Genomic DNA, 18,041 nt, shown 5'->3' with positions numbered 1-18,041 from the left:
TCGGCATTCCACCGTAATGTCAGCAGCCCGAGACCGCTTCCCTCTGGTCTACTTGGAAGGAGATATATTTTTTTTTTTTACTTCACGAACTCCTCATGCCCCCCGCCAGCTACCCCCGTTTCCTCTGACTTGTTTGTGCCGATGCTTGCGGCAGGCTCAAACACCCAGGAGCGCGTAAAGCACATCTCACGTTGACCTGCGGTGCTTTTGTCGGAGGCCGCAAAGAAAGCAGCAAACTAAAAAGCGAAGCAAATTGTCTTTGCGCAGACGGCGCGGTGCAGAACTGTGTCTTGTGCATGCCCGTTTCCAGGCGCTATAACGGCTGCTGCCTTACATTCGATAAAGGACCCTGCTGTACATTACACGGAAACTTAACAGAAAATTGTGCAGCGAAATTGTTAGGGGACGTGATACTGACAGATAAAAAAAAAACATGAACAAACCAGAAAAACCGGCACAATACCATCTGGGCATTTTATCGAAGTCCTCCCTTTCGAATTGTACGTCATCGTTCTATATTTCGGTCCTGTAAATTTATATTCTTGCATTTTCCAGAACAACCTCTCTTAGTTTTGTGCTGCTTGTTTCTTATACAGATTCACAGGTGGCCCCGAACAACTGCAATGCGATGAAATGGACGGCACATCTTATAAGACGCAACTGGTATACAGGAAAACGCATGCGCATGTTAACCATTTGCCGAGATAGAACAGACAAAAAATTATATGGGGCTTGTATGCAGTAAAGCGCAATGAAAAAAAAAAATGATTTCGCTCCGCTAAGGCTCTTTATTTCTCTCTCAAATTCTATTGAAATCAAGCAATGCGGGAGGAAGGAGGAGAGTAAGGGATTCTTAACTTCATAATATCGGGTTTTTCTTAAAATCTCTTATTCAGGCGCAGAAAAAAACAAAAACAAAAAGAGAACAGCGTTCTCCTACATGTTTTTATGAGCTAGAAAGTATTAAGATGGTTTCCGGCTGGACATTTTGGTGTTAGACGGACGAATTGGTGTGGCGAACTGAACGTGTCTGTTTTGTGCTCCCGTCTGCTCGAGACGGACAAATCAATCGGATGAAAATTTTTGTGGCCAGATGTCGGAATAATTTTTTCATATATTTGACTTTTCTTTAAAAATCAATTTTAACGTACGGGATGTGAAGCCAATTACATGCTAGCACTGACGAATGCCGTATTAAGTCGATGTCTCAAACCTTCTATAAGCTCTGGGAAGCGCAGTTCTCCTGTTTTTAGTGTGCGATATTTGTTATTACTTTCGTCAACATGGTAAAAGTAATTAAATTACGTTACTCATTACTGCTCTAAAAAGTAATGAAATTACATTATGATTACTTCTACTGAGAAATTAAATTACTTTTAAATTACTTTCTAGTTTCCATCCATGCAAAACTAATCAAAGCTAATAAACAAAACAAAAGCTTGGTCTTCGGACGCGAAGGACACACATTCTTTCGTCTTCCCGCCAAATTCTGTCCCAGAGAGCTATTCCTTCCCTCTCTCCTACAGCACGGGCTATAAAAAAAAAAAAAAAAAAAACACGTGGTCGAACAGTCGGGAAATGACCGGCGAACCCAGCCTCTTGCTGGCACGGAGCTGTCTCCGCCATTTGAATGGCCCGAAGAAGCTAGGTTATTTATTGCTTCCGCAGTCCCAAGAATCGACGTCGGCACATATGTGCTCACTGCTCAGTAATGCTCAAGCCACGGTGCGTCACGTCATGGACCCTTCCGCCTATCTCCCCCAGCCCCAATCCTCCCTCGCACCGTGGTGTTGAGTGTAACCAGGCACCACTGTGCACTAGCCGACGCAGCAGGGAGTGCCGCTGCGCCGCGCTCGCAACTAGTTTTCAGCTCCAGCCTTTTTGCACCATTTCTCCCTTCGGGATTCCCTTGACGCATTGTATCCTGCTACTTGGAGAATGGTTGCCCCTGCTACACACGAGGTCTCAGACGCACTGTTATGCTTAATCTGTCCCCCTTTGCCGATCCGTTCCGCTGGCTTCGCTTGCCGCACGTCGTTCTTGCTTTCGCGGCACTCTACTTCGTTGACTATTGAAGGAGTAGTGGCGCACTTTAGTAAAAGTAATTTCGAAAGGAATTAATAACTTTTGCTGCGAAATTACTGCCAGAAAGTAATTCATTACATTACTAAATTACCAACCCGAGAAAGAAATTCATTACATTACAAATTACCGAGAAAAGTAATACAATTACAGTAATTTCATTACTGTAATTCAATTATTGCCATGTCTGCTACAGACGGACGGCGAAGGGAAGAGCGCGTGCACAGCGGGGGGCGCGTCCCTCCGGGCTGCTTGCTCGCCTCCTTTCTGTTGTTCTTGCCTTTATTTTACGTTTAAGTGCTGTAACTATACGACACGACAGTAACGGGGAAACGGTTTCTCTAGATTCACCTACGGTGCATGCGGCGAAGCAGCTTCGGAGACACCACCGTGCAATTTATTAGTTCTTTCTTCAAAGGAAAACAAGTGAATACCACAAAGAAGCTCGTCTCAGAATTGTTGGCGAAATGGCATCCAGTATTCGGTTCGGACGTACAAGTATTTATATCGCGCGTGTGTGTGTGTGTGTGTGTGTGTGTGTGTGTGTGTGTGTGTGTGCGTGCGTGCGTGCGTGCGTGCGTGCGTGCGTGTGTGTGTGTGTGTGTGTGTGTGTGTGTGTGTGTGTGTGTGTGTGTGTGTGTGTGTGTGTGTGTGTGTGTGTGTGTGTGTGTGTGTGTGTGTGTGTGTGTGTGTGTGTGTGTGTGTGTGTGTGTGTGTGTGTGTGTGTGTGTGTGTGTGTGTGTGTGTGTGTGTGTGTGTGTGTGTGTGTGTGTGTGTGTGTGTGTGTGTGTGTGTGTGTGTGTGTGTGTGTGTGTGTGTGTGTGTGTGTGTGTGTGTGTGTGTGTGTGTGTGTGTGTGTGTGTGTGTGTGTGTGTGTGTGTGTGTGTGTGTGTGTGTGTGTGTGTGTGTGTGTGTGTGTGTGTGTGTGTGTGTGTGTGTGTGTGTGTGTGTGTGTGTGTGTGTGTGTGTGTGTGTGTGTGTGTGTGTGTGTGTGTGTGTGTGTGTGTGTGTGTGTGTGTGTGTGTGTGTGTGTGTGTGTGTGTGTGTGTGTGTGTGTGTGTGTGTGTGTGTGTGTGTGTGTGTGTGTGTGTGTGTGTGTGTGTGTGTGTGTGTGTGTGTGTGTGTGTGTGTGTGTGTGTGTGTGTGTGTGTGTGTGTGTGTGTGTGTGTGTGTGTGTGTGTGTGTGTGTGTGTGTGTGTGTGTGTGTGTGTGTGTGTGTGTGTGTGTTTAGGCGGGTGGGAGTAGGACATTTTGCTCCGGCGAAATTTGACGGGCGAGCCGATGTTCGCGACAGCAAAGTGGTTCTCGTTTACCCTTTTTCCTAGCAGTTCCGACCCTTGTAATTTTTTAATGTAAGCGTGGTGTTCGAAGAAGCAATTTCGCCAATTCTTGCAATACACCACGTGATCACAGAATTATAAACTAACGCCCAGGATTGGCCGGTTGGGACCTCATAAGATAAACAGCATTCGTCTTCGAAATTTTCTGAAGGTTTATGCGGCGTTGGCCGAGTTTTATGATTAATTGGTGTTTTGCTGTCTTTCCCTCTTTTGTTTGTTTTGTCGGGGATTTAGTCTTCACAAGTCGTTTCATGAGTGGCTTTTACGGAAAATTTGTGCCCCGTTAATATGACATCAGTTAATATGGAGGACCCGAATTATGGACAGTTTTTCTAGGGGCGAAGATTTTTCAATGTATTTATGTCTCGTTAATATAGAAACTCGCTCTCTGAACAATGGAGATGGGATGAATGCACACAGCCTATTCGGCCTATGTATTTGTGTCTCGTTAATATGGACATCGTTTGAAAAAAGCAGAAGAGTCCGAACGCGTTAAAGAAGGGTGCGCAAGCCGGGAACCTATGCGACAGCCGATACGGTCGGATGCCTGAACGAGTCCTGTGGAGTTGGAAAGAACCAAAGCGGGCGTGTCGTCGTTTTAGGAGGGAAGGGGGGGGGGGGGGGAGGAGGAGAAAAGGAGGGTGGATGACAGGGATCGTACACAGCAAACCGAGGGCCAGCTAACTAAGAAAGACCCCGAAAGGAGAGAACCGGGAGATTTCTGGGTGCAGCGGCAGCGCCGCAACTACAGGCCGCAGTCGGGAAAACAGCAACATGTGGTCGCAGAACAGAAGAGAGGCCGGTAAAATCGTAAGAAAGAAACAATAAGAGGAAAGGCAAGCGCCAAAATTGGGGGTGGGAACTGAAGTTTTTCTATCCCAGAACACAAAGTGTGTTCCATGAAGCCGTTAACGCTTTTGGGCCAGGGTTAAGACACACTCACGAAGTAGAGCGACAAAAGAAAGGCGACGAGCACGCAACCAGGGCCGGGCGTCCCGTCCTGGACGCCCTTCCTTCTCAAGCTCCTGGTTTTCGTCACTGTTGCGCTGCCGAACTACCACATTTTGCACCACAGCGATCCGCATGTCGTCTTCGCCTTGAGTCAACGATGCGGCCTTGACAAGGTCTGAGCTCTTCGTAGTCGGCTAGCCGTCGTTCTAAACTGTACTTCAGCTTGCAGTGTTTGTTTCATAGGAACACATACAAACGGCACAGGAAAGGGCTGTTTGATAGCCCTCTGTATAGTAGCCTGCCAACTTGACTCCCTCGCTTCCTTACAAAAACAGTACAAGGCAAGAAAGAGAATCAGAAGAACGGAAAGTCAGGGAGGTTAACTAGGGAAAAAGAGTGCAAAGAAGCGGGAGCCTGTAACTCTCAACTTTAGTCTGACTTTTGGCATGGTGGGAGTTAAACGCAAAAGAATGGAGCTGAACTTTGGCGCGAAGCGGGAAATCTGTGAATACAAGCGGCAAAAGCAATCTCAGTCAATCCAAGCCGTGAAAGACTGGACCCAAGTTCAACTATAGGCCTCAGCCTCGTCAGGTCGACGGTATACCATCTATATATACTACCGGACTCCGATAAATGGCTCAACGTCGGCCTCACAGCGTAAGCCACAGTCCGACAGCGCCCAGCACAGTTCGAAGAAATGGAGTCAGCCTTGTTAATGTGGTTCGGAAATGTGCTCGCGAATGGTGCTGTCGTGAGCGACGAAATGCTTCAAGAGAAGGCTCGCTGCCTCGGCAACATTATGGGTGCTTCTTCTCCTCCTTCTTGATAGGTTTTACCTGTGATGACTTACGGAATTTTTGTTCAGTAAAACAGGGAGATGTTTACTGAGAAATATTATTCTACGCTCTGTCTAGGCGTTACTGACTTCAGCTACTCAAGAGGATGGCTGACAAGGTTTAAGAACAGACATGACGTTTCGCGTGGACGGATTTTTGGAGAAGAGGGTAGCATCGACATCTCGGCGGTGTTTATATACCGAAATTAAAACAGCAGCCATTAATTATAAATTTTTTCTCAATTATATACTTTTCGTTTTTATTCATGACTCGTTATTATGGATGACTCGCTTTATGGACAGTTTTGGTCGGACACCAAAGCGTTCATACTAACGAGGCACGACTGTATTCCTATTTTTTCTTAATTTAATGTATTCTGTCGCAAAACAATGTACAGTGTATTAAAAAAAAAGCTCGGCAATCATAATTTTTTTTTTTTCGAATTAAGAAAAAGAGCAAGGATGAAAGCTTGGGCGCGTTGGTGTCGGTTTTCTTGCCTCATAACGCTAAACAGACAGGGACACAGCCAGACATACGGGATGGGCGATAAAAAAATGTGCCCGTCCCATGTGTCTCGCTGTGTCCTTGTCTGTTTAGCGCTATGTGGCAAGAAAAGAAAAAGAGCATATCGTCATTGTTGTCGTCATCACTAGGGTCAACAGCATTTGTCTTTTCAGTTTATAGTAAGAACTGGCTTGTTTTATTTCTAATACGAATCTTATTCACGTGGGTCAGATGGGATAAACTCTTTGTATTGCATTATGGGCCTATGCGTAGTAACGTGGTACCCATGTAGGCCTTAGATTAAAACCGACTACAAAAGGGTAGGCGAGGAGGGGGAGAGGATTGCCACTTTAGTGCAGAGTTGGACATGTAGTGTCCAGAGTTTCCCTGCTTTTATCCAGGATATTAATTGTAGTATAAAATTAGGAGTAAAATACAGCCTTCATACGACAAAATTCTGGCTAGCCTATATATACCCCAGCATTACCGAGAAATGTACATTTGCTTTAAGTTACGGTTTAATTTAATGATTTTTTTTTTTTTTTTGAGGTCGAGCGCCTGACCTCAACCTCACATTTTGAGTTTGAGGTGAGGTTGAGTGAGGTCGCCAGTGGTCACCTGAAAAGTGAGGTGAGGTCGCCTGGGGGACCTCAACCTCAATTGATGAGGTTGAGGTTGAGTGAGGTCGCCAAATATTTTTTGAGTTTGAGGTGAGGTCGAGGTTTTTGAGGTCAAATGCCCACCTCTGGTACCATGTGTGGTCACGTCTTCTACTTGAGCTCTGAAGCGTGCCTTTCCTAATTGGTTCACAGGAATAGAAAGGCGCAGTATCTGTCACACTTGTTTCTGTGGGCACCTGAATCGCACCGTAAGGGATGGAAGGAAGGTGGGAGTGAAAGTGGAGCTGGTTACAAGGGCCAACGCCGACGGCGACGACGACTCGGCGAAACCCGGGAACGTGCGCCAAAGAGCTACGCTCTAAAAAAGAAAAAAAAAAGCCGAACATTCTGGAGAATGCCACCACACTGTATCAAAGGGAACGCTTTAGTAATCCATCCAATCCATCCATCGTTAGGGGGTCTTGTTAGTAACGTTTCTCCCTCCATCTCTGTCTCTTGCATTACTTCCCCTTCCCAAACAACGCATCGACCGGTCACGGTGTCACTGACTAGCGCATCCTCTGCTTACCTTTCCCTTTCGCACTCCTTCAAATTTTCAGGAAATGAGGCCCATACTGCCAATGCATCATCAACACTTATTTTTGGGCGAGTTGGTTCATTTTGACTATAGCAAAAAAATTGAAACAGCGCTAACATACATCATCATCATCAGCCTGACTATACCCACTGTAATATTTACCTCCAAGTAATATTTAAGAGGGGTCCGAGACCCCCTGAGCTTGAAAGTATAAGGACTGTATGAATACAAAGATGAATATAAATCAGGCAGCCATTTTTTGTTCTTGTCAGTAGTGTAATCGGAAGATTTGTTCGCTATCGTTTCGACATTTTCGCAGTAAGTATTAATAAGAACCAGTAATATGTTTTCGAAAACCAGAGATGGAGAAAAATAACGATTCCTCCTCTTTGACCGCTTTCTCTCTTTCCCTCTTAATTTCCCTTTCCACCAGTGCTCGAATCACTACAGACCCCCTCCGATGGAGCCAGACTTTAAGCACTGAATATAATGCTCATAAGGCAGGGTCGTACATCGCTAATACACTCCGTGTATTGGCCCGAATGTGCAAACCCAACATAAGACGGTTGTGATCACTGATCTCGAGCCGGGCATCCTGAAGAGTGAAGTTGAATGGGCCTTAGCCAGCCTTGCTAAGAACAAAACTAGCGGAATTGATAGCATTCCAGCTGAGTTGCTTCAAAACCTCAACCATGACGCTGTTAACATTCTGCATACACTATGGCAGAAGATTTGGACAACCCTGCAGTGGCCACAGGATTGGAGGAGGTCAGTTTACATCCCCATTCCAAAGAAAGGCAGTGCCTAAGATTGTTCCAACTACCGCACGATCGCGCTTATTTCGCATGCTAGCAAGGTGATGTTGAAAATCCTCCAAGGTAGGCTGCAGCAGTATGTGAATCGGGAGCTTCCGGACGTGCAAGCTGGGTTTCACAAGGGCAGAGGAACTAGAGACCAAATTGCCAACCTTCGCTGGATCATGGAAAAAGCAAGAGAGTTCCAGAAACCCATCTACTTCTGCTTTATTGATTATGCGAAAGCGTTTGACTGCGTAGATCACAGCAGATTGTGGCAAGCTCTCCAAGAAATGGGAGTTCCAATTCACCTCAGGAACCTGTATGAAGGGCAAGAGGCCACAGTCAGAACTGGGCATGGTCTTACTGATTGGTTTCCAATTGAGAAAGGAGTGAGGCAAGGCTGCATACTGTGGCCCTGCCTATTTAACCTATATGCAGAGTGCATCATGAGGAAGGCTGGTCTGGACGAGTCTTCAGCTGGAGTGAAGATTGCTGGAAAACGTATCAACAACCTTAGATATGCGGATGATACCACTTTAATGGCAGAAAGTGAAGCGGAACTCAAGAGACTTCTGATGCGCGTACAAGAAGAGAGTGAGAAGTTTGGGCTTAAACTGAACATTAAAAAGACAAAGATCATGGCGTCTTGCCCTATCAAGTCCTGGAGCATCAAGGGACAAGAAGTGGAAGCTGTGACAGATTTTCTCTTCTTGGGCTCCAAGATTACCTCGGAAGGAGACTGCAGCCATGAAATTAGGAGACGCCTGCTTCTGGGAAAGAGAGCAATGGTTAGCCTTGACCGCCTAGTAAAGAGCAGAGACATTAGTCTGCCAACCAAGATCCGTATAACTCGTGCTATGGTCTTTCCAGTTGTGATGTATGGATGCGAGAGTTGGACTGTGAAAAAGGCTGACCGCCGAAGAATTGACGCGTTTGAATTGTGGTGCTGGCGAAGACTCTTGAGAGTTCCTTGGACTGCCAGAAGATCAAATCAGTCAATATTGTCGACCATAAACCCTGACTGCTCATTGGAGGGTCAAATTCTAAAGTTAAAGCTCAGCTACTTTGGTCATCTGACGAGAAGAGAGGAGTCGCTGGAGAAAGATTTGATGTTGGGAAAGGTTGAGGGTCGCCGGAGAAGGGGTAGGCAGCGAACGCGATGGTTAGATGGCATCCTCGAGGCACTGCAGATGAAGTTATGTGATGTTAGGAAGATAGTGAGAGACCGGAAAGCGTGGCGTGACATGGTCAATAGGGTCACGAAGAGTCGGACACGACTGAACGACTGAACTGAACTGATTGGCCCGATGGTTTGTATGCTCGGGTAGTACGACGTAAATAAGACCAGCTTTGCTGTGTTAATTTCAAAACTTGAGTGCGCCCCAATGGGGACCGTGCAGAAACCCAGGGTGCAGCACTCGCGGCGAACAGGCAGCGCCTCGAGTGGGCGCCGGAGGATTTTTGTAGTGGCCGGTGCGGTCGCCTGGGCAGAGCGCGGCGGCCGTGGGAATGTAATCGCGGTCTGCGCAGCGAAATGGTACCAGTATGGGCAAGCTAGAGTGATGTAGCGAAGCATAAACAATGCGGGAGTCACACGACACAAGACAGAGACACGGACGAGCCCGGGCTGCCTGATGGGCGTTTATTTCTAGGCTGGAAACACGAGAAGCGAAAGACGACCGAAGAACTGCACGCAGTTGGAAAAGGCCGAACAAAAAACGAAGGGTGGAATACGAAAACACGGTAGAAATGTAGAAAAATACAAAAACCTTGTGGCGAACACCCCTCTTCCCACGTACGTGTGGCACAGCTTCGCACAAAGCTACACAAAGCCAGCCTCCAACACTCCAAGCGGGACTGGCTGAGAGAAAAAAAAAAAGGAAAGCGCGAGGAATTGAGCGGCGGAGAAGGATGGAACAAGTATGGGAGAAGATTAGGAATGAATGAAGCTGGATGGAGCCAAAGAGGAGAAAATAGCCTGACAAAAAAAAAAAGAAAAAAAAAAGAAAAGAAAACAATGCGAAAAGCCTGAAAACTCAAGAACGATTGCTTGACAATGCCGCGGGCACTTATATTACGCAGAAGACTTTTGTAATGGTTGCCACTTTTCTCGACGATGAAGGAAAGGATAGCAGATTCACACTGACCGCTCTGTCCGCGCGGTGCTCGCGCACGCGGCCGCTGATACAGCGACACAGCTGTGAGAATGAAAAACTCCATTACAGTATGGCCCAAGCAATCACGGCTTCTAATACACATGCATGTTTTTTTTTTTTTTTTTTCTGTCAGGCAGGTAGGGATTGCAGCATGCCTACTTTTATTTTTCTTTGAAAGAACATCCTGCTTCAAACCCTGACTTGAATGAGTTTTTTTTTTCAACGACATGTATTGCCTTTTTAACCGTACTTTCAAGCCCTCTGCCACAAAATTAAGTTAGGACAGGGGAAGGTAACAGGTGGCAGCCAGCCGCTCGACCGCTTGTGTGAAGCAGGATGGCGTGTAATGAATAAGATCTGTCCAGAGCGCCCACGAATAAGTAAAAAAAAAAAAAAAAATGTAACGTTTACCAGTGGTACGTTTCCATTTAGCAGAATGGCATGAGAAACATTTCATCATTCGAGGTTAACAGCTCAGTAGACATCGAAATATCATTAATACAATTAAATGAATAAAGATGTATGGAATGGCAGACCGGGGCATTATGAATTACATCAACAGAGGAGGGCGAAGCGGGCAGCTGGTACTTCCACGTCAAACAGGGAAAATCTTTTTTTTTTTTTTTTTTTTTTTTACAATTTCGTTTGGTTTACATTACAAAAGCAATGAAAACCGGGGGAAAGCAGGAAAAATGTGTATCGACACCTGTCGAAGGGCCGCCCACCCAGTAAAAAGACTGTTTACAGAAATTAACCTAAAAAATCGCATAGACATACATGAAATATGCACAGAATTGTATACAATAGAAAACAAGTTATATGACAGCATACCGCTGGTAAACAGATTAGAGAGGACGTAGATTACTCTGAGAAAAAAAAATAGTATGTGTACAGAAGGAATGCGCCAATTGGCACCATGCAGATTCATAGTGCAGATGCCTATGAGTTGCCCAATCCCTTTTTTGTTTCGACAAGTTGAGAAGGACTGAAACGCAGATGAAGGTTGTGTGTCCTCGTTTGGGAAAAAAGCTTCGCGGAAAATCTGGACAATGCAAATCCGGGCATGATTCGCTTCGTAAAGCTAATTTGGGGACGGGGAAATTTTTTTATCAGGACAGTGAAAATGTGTGCAACCCACCGACTGCAACCTAGCAATTCATTTGTGACCATAGAATGCCGCGAATAAAGAGAGATCGAACGGCGAATGCGACCCACGCACAGCAGATCCGCCGCGTCTTCACTGCGCGGCCGGGCGCACGGGCCACTATAAATAATAATAATAATAATAATAATAATAATAATAATAATAATAATAATAATAATAATAATAATAATAATAACAATAATAATAATAATAATAATAATAATAATTATTATTATTATTATTGGTTCACAGGAAGGGAAAGGCGCAGTATCTGTCACACTTGCTCTGTGGACACCTGAACCGCGCCGTAAGAGAAGGGAGGAAGGTCGGAGTGAAAGTGGAAAGAGAGAAAGGGAAGCCGTAGTGGAGGGCTACGGAGTAATTTCGACCACCTGGGGATCTTTAACGTGCGCTGACATCGCGCAGCATGTCCCTCTTTCCACTTTCTCTCCCGCCTTCCTCCCTTCTCTTACGGAGTGATTCAGGTGCCCACAGAAACAAGCTTTCCTTTCCTGTGAACCAATTATTATTTTATTAAGTTTCTGAATAGCGCAAGAGAAGCGCGTTTGTAGTGGGAAAGGTGGGCGCTTTTGGTCTGTTTACGTTATGATCGGTATATATTTTGACGATGACGGTTCCTTGAGCCTTGATTATATAGACGAACCCGTCGCTCTTTGGGTGCCTCCTCTGATGGAGCTGGGGCAGGTAGGTCTTCGCCGCTTGCGGCGGGGGCTAGCCTATCACCGAATTTTTATTTGTTGTAGGCCGTCATTGCACCCAACACCGCTTCGGTGGTGGACGACGGCTGTTGTTGCGGCGCGCGTCTTTCTTTCCCTCTTCCTTTTCTTTCCTCTCTATTTTCTCTTCTGTCTGCACGAGGCAGCGGAGGTGATGGAGGCGAAACGGAGGCGTCCGTGTGCTGTGCGTTGTCAGCGCACGTTAAAGATCCCCAGGTGGTCGAAATTACTCCGTAGCCCTCCACTACGGCTCCTCTTTCTTTCCACTTTCACTCCCATCCTCCTCCCTTCCCTTACGGCGCGGTTGCGGTGTCCACAGAAAACAAGTGAGACAGTTACCGAGCTTTTCCCTTCCTATAAATAAATCAGTTTAAATCAATAAATCAGGCAGTGGAGGTGGCTCAGCTACAGAGCTAGTAGCAGGCCCGTGCATTTTCTTTTCCTTCTTCCTGCAGCCACAACAACAACAACTTTGGGTGCCTCGCTGGGTATCAGGTCAGCTGGCGTACGGCAAGCAGATGTTCTCTCACTTGCTGTAGTAGCAGTAGCAAACTCTTCCATGTATTTAACCTCAGAACAAACTCACATGACTACTGTGGCTTGTTTAAAACTGATTTTAGCCCGTACATTATTGAAATTTGCAGCAGACAACAGATGGCAGAAAACTTGTAACAGACAACAGCTATAATATGGCACGAATCTGTTTTTCTTTTGCCGTTGCGGCCGTACGAATCGACTTTCGTCCATAACCTTTTAGAGTTTACAGCGTTTTCCTATACTACAAGCAGACTAAATGAGAATCGATTTGTACTGTGACAATAAAACACGCAGTATTTTGGTTGCAATATATATATAGGCACACTTTAATGGGAAGAAAACGTTTTGGAAATATTTATGGCTGTGCAATCACTTAAGGAAGGTTTTAGTGGCATTTCGGGAAACAGAAACCTTTTATTGGCGACGTCTGCTTTTGCGCCTTCGCTACTGCTCACTTTATCTATGGCTTTTGCGGTCTGTGTACGCACCTCGAGATGATGATGATGATGATGATGATGATGAAAAAGAAACATCATAGTAACGCCACTCCGTGCACACGAGAAAAACCAACTGTCCCGCATCAAGTAGGTCCCCGGCCCATGATTCTTAGCGCGCCCATGGTGGCTGAAGTGCAGCGCCCTCAGCTTTCCCTCTAGTTAGTGTAAGAAACTCTATGGTCTACTATGACGTCTTGCTAGATGTCTAAAGAACTGAACCGCACCCCTTGTTCCAGTTTCTTTGACCGCAGCCCATGGATAGCAGGCATGATAGAGAGATGAAGCTCTAGGTTGCCCATATGTACGAGTTACCTTCAGGGAAAGGAGGCGGCATTATATATGCCAGCTTCTTAAAGAATACTTCATTCCCGCGGGAATTCCCGGAAGAGAAGGTTCTGTATTTGGCTCCGTGCGTCGGAACGAAAACACAGACCTGCCTCGCAATCCATACCTGCGCCGCGGTGCTTTCCTCTGTGCGCCGATGAAACTATTTAAGAGTACGGCCTTAAGCCATGAGCTAGACTGGTATGCAAAGAAACAGTTCTTCCAGGTTTGCCTCGATAAGGTTCGTATGATTACGGCTGAATTCACGTTTTATGGCTAACAATAGTTAAGCCAAATACGAAACCAATTCTGCGGGCATTCTAGATTCTCTTCATACTGGATGAAGTGCAGCACTGCCAGCTTTTCCTCTCAGTAATATTAAGAAACTCCACGGCTAAGGGTAAATTGTCTGGCTTGGTTTATATGGTTCTAACGTTCCAACCCAAAGGAGGCCATATTGGAGGTCTCCTGATAATTTCGGCCACCTGGGCTCCTTTAACTTCCTTAACGTGCACTGACATACTTGCGAAATACGAAAGCTGTTAGTTTCACATAGCAGTCAATGCGCATGTATAATCCTTTCTGCGGTTTATGAAGTAGAGCAGTGACTACAGCACAGACAAAAACGATAATGGAACTTTCATTATTGCCGCTAAATACAACGGATAATTTGATGAGAAAAATAACTTTACACACGCGTTACAGGGCCTTTCGGTGCATCCTTTCTGCAGTTTATGAAGTAGAGCAGTGGCTACAGCACAGACAAAAACGATAATGGACCTTTCATTATTGCCGCTATCATAAGCAGCACAAAACAGGAGACTGCTGAAGAACCCGCTTCACACTTTCCGGTACATAGTTCCCGCTACCTAACTTAGATGGCGATACCAGTCCAGCAGCGCAGCAACTGGCTGCAAGTTTACGAAAGAAGAGGCAAGAGGAAAAACAGAACTGGAACCTTCGCGCGCAACTTAACTCATCTGGACGACACGACTCGTCTTCATGCTAAATATAGAGTACTGCTAAGGCAGCCCGCTCCAGACGATTGGGAAATTCAAAACGGTACACGTGGGTCGAACACCGTTACCGGAAACGAGCAGACACGCGAACAGGCACATGCCGCAGTGAGCGATCAATGTGCATTATGAGGTATATATCGGTTCCGAAGCCCTGATGCAGACCAAGGATTGCATTTGCTATGAAATGAGACAACTGGCACTAGCGGTCATTGTGACCTTATGTATGTCATCACTTATCACCATAGAAACATGCGGCAAGCGACATGAACCGAGCATTTGGAGCGGCGTCTTACCCCGAGTTGCTGGCGTTTGTGGCTTGGATACTGAGAATTCTAAGCTTGTTGGCTAGGTCCTTGAGATCCTGCGCCGTTTTAACATCAGGTCGATGATAATTGGCCATGCTGTTCAAGCTCCAAGTGCCTTTCGGACGCGCACACCAATTTGCAACGGCCGGCGCCTTCCTCGTTTTCACTTCTGTTTTTTCGTGCCGCGTGACGTAAAAGCATCCAGTGCCAAAAAATGAAAAAGCAAAATTTCGAAGAAAGCATTTGTTCAATTATACATACTCAATTGTAGAATGTCTGGCAAATGTTAATTAGTTTCATACAGTAAAGTTTTTGCTTTGATGTAATGTAGTTGAGAAAATTGTTACTAGGTGGCGCCAGGCATTCTAAAAAATTTAGTTAAGCGCGAAATTTCAGTTGAGCAAGGACTCAAACACAGGCAGGCCTCTCTCTCATCGACGGCAGTAAAGTTATCTTGAATTTTGGGCAGGGACAAAGTCACAGGAGTATATTTCCCCCTTTCGTTTCCCGAGTCTTTTCCTGTCAGTCACAGCTATTCGATATCACTACTGACCTTCACTTCGGCATCAGCTGCACCTTATTGACTGCACCTTGATTTCGAGAATGCATTTGACTGAGTAGCATACTGTCGCGTAATATCTAAGCTTTCTGCCATTGATTCTTTAATTAACTTTCTTTCTAATCAACAGAAGTTCACAGTTGTTTGCTTATCTCCACTTTCATTACGTGCCGCAAGGGAGTTTCCTCGGTCCGTTGCTCCTTAATTTGTATTAACGGCTTGTCGAATAACATTTCATCTATCGTGCGACTATTATCTGACGATTAGATTATATATGAATCAATAAAGGATACTGGCGATCACGACTTGGATATCATTAAATATTGGTGCAAAACGTGCTATAGTGACCCTAAATGTTTTCAAGTGAAAAATAATCTCTTTGACTTGAAAGCCAGCTATACCTCCTACTTTTTTTTACACCCTTAGTAACGACATATTTGCGCCGAAACGTAATATAAATAGGCGCTCACCTAACGTCAAATTTCTCTCGGGCTAATCACATAAATCCACCATTCCAGCTAATGATTTCCGGTCATTAGACGTCTTGCGCAACAATTTACACATGTGCGGCTTCTGATGTGCGTAAACAAGTTAACGTTTGTTAGGTGTCCATAGAGTATGTTTCTTCCGCCCTACCACCAGAAACACTTGGTCTATGCATTAGAATCAATCCAAAACAAGGCAAGTCGTTTCATTTCACGGAAGTATAGCTATCAGTCAAGCGTAACCCATATACTTTCTCTCCATCCGTTATGTTTGCGTCGAGATATCGCCTTTATTTTTTTGGAAATTGATCCATGCTGCACAGTCAGCGTTATCGCACCTGCAACGACCCTAATATTCGCCAACCAGATTACACACTAACTTGAGTTATATGCATGGCACGGCAAATTTAATTCTACGAGCATTAATCGTTCAAAAAGACAATTATCTGCTGCCACACGAGAGAACATAATGCATTCGCCTGCGATCACCGAGGAAATGTGTTATCGCTACATCAGAGACTAGTTAGCATAAGCCGAATAGCACTCTCGCTACCACCCGAACCCGTTCTCACCGCATTCAGCGCATGGTCGGTATACTGGCGGAGTCACCTCCACCGCTACACCGGCAGCGCCATGCCGCAGGACGTCCGAGCCAATGAAACAGAGGAACATTTGTTGATTTCCTAAATAATAAGCACTGAGATAAACGGACGTCAAAAATTTATCTTCATTGAGGATCGCTGATCTGTAACGAGTTTTTAGCAAAAGTGGTAACTGCGATACAAGCAAGTTTCTATTCAGAGCCCAGCAGCTGCCATTGGTGCAGCGCGTTTCATTCGGTCTCGTACGCTAGCTGCGATGCTAAGGCGACGCCGAAATTATATCCTACTTTTAGATTGAGACAATTGGGTCGACAGCGAGGCAGTTCCACGAACAGTCCATTTATACTGTATAACGCTAATCAGTTCCAAAGCGTCGTCCGCTGTGGCTATACGTGCTTTATCACGTAAATCTAGCGCTTGGAGTGCATAACTTATGACTAAACCACTGTCACTTTATCGTGAAAGCGTTAAGGAGCTCCTGGTACAGAAAGTCCAAGGGCGTTCGTCGGAAATAATGATTCGTCTTCGAAAAATGAAGCCATCAGATCAGGGCAGGGCGCAAATGAAGTGGATTTGGCGAGGAGGTTAATTTGGGGCACATAATTCTTCACAATAAACTGATGTATGATTTCTGATTTTCAGGATCAGAAGATGGATCACAAGGTTCGCTGATGCAAGCGTGTTATAGAGGAGGGCCCAGACTCGAGAGAAAGGAGAAGTAAAAAGATCCTATCGCGTTTGACTCTAAACCGACGCTTAACCGACCTGCCAGTTTTTTTTTTTTTTTTTTCCTGGAATCGAGTAGTCAAGCGGATACTAGTCGATAGGAGTTCAGATTCAGCCTTGAAGCCTGTAATATATTCATGTAAGAATCTGTAGAAACTGACTGCAAATAGGGCGGCATGAGTTTACATGACTTACGAAGTAAGGCCAACCCAGACAACACACCAACTTTCAAGAAAATCCCGTTTAAGTCCATATCTCTCGCATCCTAACAGGGTTCTGCAGGACGTCCTCATTTGTTCAAACTTCTCCAAGGGGGGATCTCCGTGGGATGTTTCGTTTACGCTCCCTTAATATGACCATGCTAAATACATATTCCAGGACAGTTTTCTGGGATCACGCACCATGTGGCACGAACGAATGAGAGCAGCACAATTTTGCTATAGTAATGTCAAAAACAAAAGGCATACTGTTACTCATTGTAACTAGAAATAATTGGCGCCAGGGCCTGCTACGATACTCAACAGTTAATAAAATTTCGGTTGTGCTTCCCCGATGTAGTCTGGGGTAAGGGGTTGCAACTTATTGTCCACTGTGGTTTTTCAGAGCATATGAACAGCAAATGTTAGCTCGTAATTGCATTAGATAACTTGAACATAGAAATTGGTTATCTCCGACACAGTATAGTCACAGTAGAGTCGGCAGTCATGGGCAGTATCGAAGATACATGTATCTTTGATACTATCTTTAGATACATTTTGTGTATCGGTATCAGGTATCGAGCGCTGAAAATGAAAGTATCGGAGTATCAGTATCGAAAATACATTTTTGGTGTATCGTGTATTTTAACGATACTCGATACTCCGCAAAATATTGAAGCCACTGTGTGTCAGACATTTGGTTGACGGCGCTCACTCAGGAGCTAGTACAAGCCGGGAGGCATCTTTGCTTGCAGTGCATCCTGATTTTCCTCCTGCTCGAAGTTTCCTTCAAACTTCCAGTCTCCTTAGCCTCCATCTATCTATATTTTCTTTCTTTAAAACTGAAGGAGCCAATTGCAAGTAGGCGCTCGTGAGGTTGTTTACTTGTGAGCACCGAGTGCGTCCCCGCTAAGCCGTGCTAAGTATCTAAGCCGAAGCCAGAAAAAAAAAATAATAAATAAACAACGAAACACCAAAGAAGATAAACAGGGAGTAGGGACCACGCGCACTTCATCCCTAGTTGCTCTCCCACCCTTTGCAATCCG

The 18,041-nt window shown here is 45.3% G+C and overlaps 1 protein-coding gene across 1 annotated transcript in view; it reads right to left on the bottom strand.

The window, feature by feature from the left end:
* LOC146208638 (transketolase) overlaps positions 1-14,596 on the bottom strand; it is a 39,592-nt gene extending 24,996 nt beyond the window's left edge. The window contains exon 1 of the mRNA XM_084595603.1: positions 14,415-14,596. Within this exon, the coding sequence (XP_084451729.1) occupies positions 14,415-14,521 (107 nt within the window). The 5' untranslated portion in view covers positions 14,522-14,596. The remainder of the gene's footprint in view (positions 1-14,414) is intronic.
* Positions 14,597-18,041: the final 3,445 nt, after the last annotated feature.

The sequence above is a fragment of the Amblyomma maculatum genome, chromosome 1, assembly GCF_055883805.1.
Source record: "Amblyomma maculatum isolate TAMU_Amacu chromosome 1, ASM5588380v1, whole genome shotgun sequence".
Lineage (NCBI taxonomy): Eukaryota > Metazoa > Arthropoda > Arachnida > Ixodida > Ixodidae > Amblyomma > Amblyomma maculatum.
This window is presented reverse-complemented; position numbering and strand designations above follow the sequence as displayed.